The sequence below is a fragment of the Silurus meridionalis genome, chromosome 10 (genome assembly GCF_014805685.1).
Source record: "Silurus meridionalis isolate SWU-2019-XX chromosome 10, ASM1480568v1, whole genome shotgun sequence".
NCBI lineage: Eukaryota > Metazoa > Chordata > Actinopteri > Siluriformes > Siluridae > Silurus > Silurus meridionalis.
Window position 1 is genome coordinate 25,279,065 of NC_060893.1, and position 8,536 is coordinate 25,287,600.

The following is an 8,536-nucleotide window of genomic DNA, read 5'->3' on the forward strand; positions in this document are numbered from 1 at the left end:
GTCTGCTTAAAAGGTGAAAGTCCCAGCACCACCAAGCTTCCACTGTGGGTCCTTAAGCATGGCTTTAACCCTCCACTGCTGAGTTGTATACATAAAAAAAAATTGCAAATCACTCTGGATAAAGATGATGATGATGATGAGAGTAGTCTTCCTGCTGTTTACATTAAACCACCTGAAAGAGGCTCAATTATAGCTACTTTAATAAAGTCAAGCAGTAGCTGTTCATACCGACCTGGTGTCCTCTGGGGAAAGTGGTAGCACAGTGGATAAGCTGTTAGACTTGTAAAAGAAAGGTCATAGTTTCAAAGCCCAACCCCATCAAACGACCACTGCTGGGCTCTTGAGCAATGACCTTAATGCTCAACTGTAAACTTGCAACATTTTGAATACAGAAATAATGATAAGAACAATTTTTTTACATTTACATTCATAACATTTATCAAACATGTTCCTGTATGGGCCTGTCAAGCAGACTAAAACATGAACATGATGAATAGGACGTGGCTTTGAATTATTACATTACGTACAGCTGTTATTACGGAGGGTGTAGTCACTTTTGTTGCCAGTTATTTAGACAATAATGTCTGTATGTCGAGTTATTTTCAGAGGACAGAAAATCTGTACTGCTGTACAAGCTGCACATTGATACTCTAAAATGTATCCAAGTTTCATTCCTATAGTATTGCCTCTTGAGAAGATACTAAAATGGTTGCTGCAATGTGAGGGGTGTCCTCACTTTTGTAAGATACTGTATACCTACCTCTTCCCCCAAGAGAAGGTGGGACCAGTCAAGCAATGTTAGAAGATCTGAGGCAGCATGGTAGTTGAGGGTTAGTGGATTTGCTCAAGAGCCTAGCGGTTGCATCTTGGTGGGATTTGAACTCACAACCTTCTGAACTGAAATCCAACATCTTGAGCACCAGCAGACTGAAGTATAGAAGACTCTGTGATCATCGCATTTAGTTGTATTTTCTAGTACACATTTTCCTTCACCCCTTTACAAAAAAGTGTACGATATTTTAGGGTGTACTGTATGATCTTCACTATTAAAGTTCCACAAAATTTTTGTGAAGATGTGCATGAGATTCATTAATGCACAAAGCTGTTAGTAAAGTTAGGATGTTGGTGAGGTGAGGAGGCCTGGGGTTCAGTCAGTGTTTACATTCATCATGTACAATAGGATTGGAACTCTTTAGCAAGAGATCTTTCACATCTTCCAACTCTGGGAAAGCAGATCTTCATGGAGCTGGATTTGTGCAAAGGAGCATCTTCATGCTGGATTTGGTTTTGTAGCTCATGCGAAGGGAAGATTTCATGCTGCACCCAAAGACGTTCTATATAATTGTGTACCTCCAACTTTGTGGAAACTGTTCGGAGAAGAAGCGCATATGGGTGGAAAAGTCAGGTGTCCCCATATGCTGGTCCATGGAGGGTATATTTGATTTATTTTGCCTGTGAATTTGTTGACTTTAGTAAAAACAATAATGTAAAAAAAATTCTAGACAAATGAATTGGCAAAATACATCATTTCGTATTTATTTTCCCCCCAAAATGGAGTGTACACAAAACCCGTCTCTATCAAATACAAACCCCAAACGCAAGGTGAGAATTTCAGATCAAAGCATACATCTGTATATTATTTGTCTAATAGTGGAATCAAACATGCACTTCTCAAACACAGAGTTGGGTCCATAAGTATTTGGACATTGGCGTGTGTGTGTGTGATTCTGTCTCTGTAGACCAGCACAATGGATTTGAATTCGCCCAACATTTTCACAAAAGCTCAAAGGTAATACCACATTTGACTGATAAAAATTTAAGAGGTGATGAATGAATGTTAGGGAGGTCATAATCTTACAAACTTATCAAAACTGACTAATCATAAAGAAACAGCAAAAACTTGTGTATTCTTTAAAAAAAAAAAAAAAAACCCTGGGAAGACCACTGAAGACAAAAAAGGTGGATGATCCTTGTTTATCATCTTTAGAACATCTACCCAAGTTAATGGATTCTCTGGAGGAGGTAGGCGTATCATCGTCAAATCAAAACGCCTTCATGAACTCGAAGAGGTCAAGATACACACCTCTGGCAGCAATCAAAATGTCTGGATAGACGAAAGTAAGATGAACTTGTCCCAGAATTCTCCACACAAAAATGGAGAAAGTAAGGAAGGGCTCATGATCCAAAGCAGATCATATTGTTTATTATTAAAGGAGGTGTTGTTTTGGTATTGGAGTGTATCACTGGAGCGAGATCTCTGGTGTTTATTAAGGGTGAGAGCAGTGAGAGAAGGAGCAGTGTTAGTAATTAATTACTTATCTATTAATTACATAAGAGATCATTGGGATAACGACCCAAAACTGACTGTGGAAGTAACCTGAGAGCTCGATAGTCACATGACCTCAACATTAAGGAAAAGTGTTTCACTTATGAGAACCTCAAACATGCAGCTACTGTATGAGGCTGCAGTAAAAACGTGTCAAACATCTCGAGGGAGAAAAATTTGATTTTCATGGTTTTCCTGACGTCCTCCACTATCAGGTATTTACAAATAATCATTCGTTTGTCCGATTACTATTGAGCCTGCTGCAAAAACGGTGCCGTGCCGGAAAGAAAATGGCTGTAATTCCTAATAAATATTGCGTTAAAACCATTTAAATCAAAGCTGAAAGTCGAGGCGTCTCAATTCTTTCCTTTCAAACACACCGAGGCACAGAGGAGCAAAACTGTCCGAATATTTATGGACCGCACGTTCGCCAGAAATCCCACAATGCATCAGAACCACAACGAAGCTGTCAAACGTGCAGTCTGTGCAGGAAGGAGTGGATTTACGTAGCACCGCTGGACAGCTCAGGAGGAGTAACGCCTCGTATTTCAAACTGAAGTTTAAATTGATCTTTTGTTTAAAAAAAGAATGAGTGAATTTTAACCTGAAAAAGTCTCATATGAAATAGAATTCCTGTAGAAATGGAGCTGCTGATAAGGTGTTTTCTGTCCTTAAGGGAATATATTGTCAAAAATATGCCCCAATACGGCTGTGTTTAGTGTCTGAAGCTCGTTTCTTAAGTTAGAAGCTACAATGCTAACGTAGCGAGTCACGCGTCGAAGCCAGCCGCACGTCAAGAACCTCAAAGAAAGATGCTTTCCGTCTTAATGCTATTTAAACGTAAGCAGTTTGGTAAATATATATATATAAAAAATAACATTTATTGCTCATCATCCGAATTGTAATGCGTTGTGAGCCACGCCCCCTTTTTTATTTCAAGCTGACAGCAAAATAAAAAAATAAATCGCTCGATTATTGTTATGTTGTTTTTTCCCGGCTTTACTGGCGTTCTGGTTTGATTTTATCGGGTGCGCGCGTACAGAGGAGTGTGTGTGTCTACGGAGTGGGCTGCAGTAACTCGTGCAGGTGATGGAGGGCGCTCTGGATGGTCACGGCGAGCTTCTCGGCGTTGGTTTCCTCGCAGCAGTTGAAGGCGGTGATGGAGAAGTGAACGTGATCCGGCTGAGGGTTGTAACACACGGCGTAACCGTCCGGGACCAGGGGCCCGAAACACATCACGCTGTCCGTGTTAGCGGGGACCTGCAGGGACAAATACAGTGTCATAATAACAACAATAAGATTATTTATAATAGTATCAATAGTCATATTTTTATAAGTGTGTGTGCGTGTGTGTGTGAGAAAGACCTGTCCGGTGCGTAGTTTCCAGTGTGTAGCGAGTCCATAAGCCGTGTCCATGAACATTCTGGGGACGCTCAGTCCCTCCTCGATGGCCTGCAGCTTCAAACCCAACAGGTGTCGATCAATACCCTGTCCTTTCAGTGCCTAACACACACACACACACACACACACACACACACAGAGTAGACATTTATTAGCATTCGATTTGTACCTTTGATTTGAATTTTAATATAATATTCTTCTGCCTATTAAATGTGGGCGGAGTCACAGTCACCTGATCCGTCAGCTGACTGTAAGCTTCCACGGCTTCACGCAACAGCTCCACCTTCACCTCTCTCTGAAACACACACACTAAATATTAACGCTGCGTTAACACCTGCTCTTGCCTCAAATCCGATTGGCTCGTGCGACTCACGGAGAGGGCGGGGTCATCAAAGGCTTGAACGAATCTCAGCGTCTGATTGGTCGGGGAGCGGATGTAGTCGGTGCGTCCTCCCTGGAACATTCGGAGAGATGCGATGTCGCAAGCGGCACACACCTCGCCGTGCACTCTGAACACACACACACACACACACACACACACACACACACACACACACACACCATACAAATCACTTATGACACAATGTATTACTTTGTTCACACGACGCTAAAAACAAGATTTTGCTTTTGTTACATCTAAGATGGACTACTATAACTTTTTACTGTCTGGAGGTTCTAGAACGAAGTGCACCAACAATTTCCATTTAGTCCAGGACTGCAGAACACTGACTCCAATTCAAGATTATAAAATACCACCACTAATGTATAAAGCATTGAAAAGTCATTACAGTCCATGAGGGACATTTTAATGAGTCCCCACACCAACTTGGAGCAAAAGGTGCAGGTTATTTATTGGTACCTTGAACACTGAATTAAAATAGGTGGCAGAGTTTTCTCTTTTAAAGCACCACAGTTATGGAACAGCTTCTAATTCATGTTTGAAACTCAAGACATTGTTCAACTTAGTGTTCTAAGTCGAGGCTGAAAACGTTTATTTAGTCAGGCTTTTATCAGATCTGGAGGGATTGTGGATATAAAGTGTTTTGGGGAACTTGGATATTTATATGCTGTCTTCTCCTCACTCTCACAGGGTTTCTGCAGGTAGTCAAATTTAAGACTTTTTAAAGAACATTAGGAATGAAATGAGACCTTTATCAGGACATCAAAAACACACACACGAATATGTTGTTAGCGATCGGCCTTTTTTCAAGCCACGTATCGCTAAACTTGCACTTCCCCATAGCTGGAAAATGAAGTCTGTTTGGTGTCTGTGGTACAATCCGAGAGATGTTGGTCTCATTTGTAGTCGTAATACAGCGAATTACGAGTTATTTGGACTCACGAAAGGAAGAACTACAACACCAGGGGAACTAACAAAAAACACTCGAAAGTGCTGTGAAAGCATTTCAATGTGCATCAAATAAAGCGTTACAGAAAATAAAGACCTGAATTATTTAGGATGTAGAACAGCAAATTTAAGACATTTTAAGGCCAAAATTTAAATTTGTACATTTTGGACTTAAGACCCTTCACGACCCATCAGGTTCCTGAGTAGTGTTAAACTAAAGAACCATGAAGCTAGATCTGGACTGTAAGTGTTAAACACAAAATAGAGCTGAACCTACACACATTCTGCTGCTCTGGTGTTTTAGAGCCCCCTGCTGTTCACTAATATGTACTACAACACTTCAAAGTAATCATATGAGAGTCCAGAGCTAACTTCAACAACTCCAGATTAATCAGATTCAAAAGATCCATCGCTCAGTAAATAAATAATTAAAAAAGATTCCCATCACAATTTATTAACAATGACGGGATTTTTTGATAATTTGATTTGGGTTATGAAGCAGCATGAGAGGGCAGAGGGTAATTCCTGTTAAAATCATTTTTATTGATTTATTTTTGTATTGTTTTCGATTGCTGTTTATTACAGTTTACACTTATTTCAACATATTAAAACAATCACTACAAAAAGTCCCAGAAACATTGCGAGGAGAGCGCAGGGTTATAGGAGCATAGTGGAGAGTGGAGGTTAGAGGGAGAAGTTTATAGGATGGAGGTTAAAGGGTAGAATTTAGGGGTTGGTGAGTGAAGGTTAGAGGGAGAAGGATGGAGGATAGTGGGTAGGGGATGGGAGTAACAGGTTAAAGGGTGGAGGTTAGAAGTTCAAGGGTGGGGTTTGGGGGTGGAGGTGAAGGTTAAAAGGGTGGGGTTTGGAGGTACAGTTTGTTGGGTTGTAGAAGTTAATAAACATATTCTCTGACACAGTTTTATAGAATCCATTCTTCTGAGGTCTGTAAGGGAATAAATGCACGTGGTTTGCTGACCTGTAGTACGCAAGCTGGATCGCCAACTGGATGAAGGAGTTGGGGCTCAAACTCAGCTTTTTAGGAAACTCCTTCCCAAAGCGCTGGTAGTTAAAGCAGCTGATATCCAGATCATTAATGAGGCTGAGGAGAGAGAGAGAGAGAGAGAGAGAGAGAGAGAGAGAGAGAGAGAGAGAGAGAGGTTTGGAGATTAATACACAGTCTAAATTCTGAATAATAATCGATTTCCACACATTCGCAGACGTCTGGTTTCAGTCTGAGACACGTCCAATACCATTTATTTATGAATAATACTGAATAGAGACGAGGGTCTGACAGTGCAGGATCACACTTTACGGCCAAAAGTTTGTGGACACCTGACTATAACACAGCTATGTTAGTGAAGTCAGGTAGTGATGTAGTGAGAAGGTGAGGAGGTTCCTGGGGTGCAGTCAGCGTTCACATTGATCACAGAAGTGTTCAGTAGATTTAGAGCTCTATAGCAGGAGATCTTCCACTCTAACCCATGGAAAGCAGATCGCTCCATGAAGGATCTGCTTTCCATGGGTTAGAGTGGAAGATCTCCTGCTATAGAGCTCTAAATCTCTAAGTCTCCGGATTCAAGTGAAGGGAAAATGTCTTGCTGCATGTAAGGACCGATACAACGGTGTGTAGAACTTTGTGGTAACAGTTTGGGGAAGAAGCACATCTGGTTTTCCAATAGTTGTGGCTGTAGCGTGTTCTCGTGGTATTTAGAGTTGGTGTACTGGACAGTAAGGACGACTGTGTGATGAACGTGTGTCACTCACATGTTGAGGTTCTGCTTGGCCATCTCCAGGTCCCATTTGATGGCGCGGTCGATGTAGAAGTAAAGCTTCTTAGGCATGGGCAGAGGAACCAGAGGAGCTCGCACCGTCTCAGGCTTCTTACTGAAATGTGTGGAATTACAGTTTACACGGGTCAGTGAGACGCCAGAAACACTTTAATAATAACACTGTGTGTGTGTGTGTGTGTGTGTGTGTGTGTGTGTGTGTGTACCAGTACTGCAGGATGTGGTCCAGCAGTGTGGCTATAGGAAGCCCTTCAGCTGTGGCCTGTTCATACAGGAGACCCCACGATCCATCCTCACTGACCACAAACTACAGAGGGGGAGAGAGAGAGAGAGAGAGGGAAAGGGAGGGGGGAAATAGATGAAAGGGGGCACAAGGTGGGGTGAGAGAAAGATGGAGTGAGAGATGAAGTAAAAAGATGTAGGTGAGTGAGGTGGAGTGAGAAAGATGAAGTGAGTGAGAGAGTGAAAGAGAGGGAAAGATAGAATGAGGAGATGAAGTGAAAGAGATGAAGCGAGTGAGATGGAGTAAGAGAGGGAAAGATGGAGTGCAAGATGAAGTGAAAGAAAAAGATGGAGGGAAGAGAGAAAGATGTAGTGAGAGAGATGATATGAAAGAATGAAAGAACGAAAAATGAAGTGAGAGATAAAGTGAGAGAAGGAAAGATTTGAGTGAGAGAAAGATGTAGTGAGAGAAAAATTACATGAAAGAAGGAGAGATGAAGTGAGAGAGATGAAGTGAGAGAAGAAAAGATTTGAGTGAGAGAGAGAAAATGTAGTGAGAGAAAATGACATGAAAGAAGGAGAAATGAAGTGAGAGATGAAGTGAGAGAAGAAAAGATTTCAGTGAGAGAGAAAATGTAGTGAGAGAAAATGACATGAAAGAAGGAGAAATGAAGTGAGAGATGAAGTGAAAGAGATGGAGTGAGAGAGATGGATTGAAGAGAAGGAAAACGCGAGAGATGGAAAGAGTGTAAAAAAAAAAAGAAAAAAAAAGAGAATGCACAATAAAAAGAGAGATAAAAAGAAAGATAGGTGTTTATTTATGAACTTTTCTTTGAGTGCCTTCACTCTGTAGCTCCGCCCACCTGTAGCGTCTTATCGAACCAGCGGTTCCCACTGTTGGAGTAAGTCCCGCCTCCATGAAGGATCTGAGCCGCCATTCGGCTGGAGTATCTGTCAATCACCAAACACAAGAAATTAGAGGAATATCAATAAACCACTGTGAAAAATATCAATTCTTCTTCTACATGTAGCTGATTTTCTCCATTCTGACAGACGAATACTTACTGAGAAAACATTATAAACAAACTCAAAGAGAAGTAAAGGAGAGAAAGAGGAGGAAAGAGATGAAAAAGAGAGAGAGGATTGCGTAATGGTTCATACTTCTCATCACAGATGGTCATGACGGGTGAATCGAGACACAGCGTGAAAAGTCCTTTCTCTATCAGACGCACAGACTCCTTATTGATCTTATCTGAGAGACGAGAGAGAGACAGAGACATGGAGTGCACTAGATAGTGTGTAGGGAGGACAGTAGGCCCCTGCATCAGGCATGTGTGTGTGTATATGTGTGTGTGTGTGTGTGTGTGTGTGTGCGTGCGTTACCCTGCAGCAGGCGTGTGTATATATACTGTATGTGCGTGCGCGTTACCCTGCAGCAGGTGTGTGTAT

The 8,536-nt window shown here is 41.6% G+C and overlaps 1 protein-coding gene across 1 annotated transcript in view; it reads right to left on the reverse strand.

Moving 5' to 3' along the window:
• Positions 1-1,511: 1,511 nt before the first annotated feature.
• cratb (carnitine O-acetyltransferase b) overlaps positions 1,512-8,536 on the reverse strand; it is a 10,218-nt gene continuing 3,193 nt past the window's right edge. The window contains exons 7-15 of the mRNA XM_046858732.1: positions 8,249-8,339; positions 7,951-8,038; positions 7,072-7,172; positions 6,843-6,962; positions 6,055-6,177; positions 4,101-4,236; positions 3,960-4,022; positions 3,692-3,829; positions 1,512-3,586 (exon numbers count right to left, since the gene is read on the reverse strand). Of these exons, the coding sequence (XP_046714688.1) occupies positions 3,383-3,586; positions 3,692-3,829; positions 3,960-4,022; positions 4,101-4,236; positions 6,055-6,177; positions 6,843-6,962; positions 7,072-7,172; positions 7,951-8,038; positions 8,249-8,339 (1,064 nt within the window). The 3' untranslated portion in view covers positions 1,512-3,382. The remainder of the gene's footprint in view (positions 3,587-3,691; positions 3,830-3,959; positions 4,023-4,100; positions 4,237-6,054; positions 6,178-6,842; positions 6,963-7,071; positions 7,173-7,950; positions 8,039-8,248; positions 8,340-8,536) is intronic.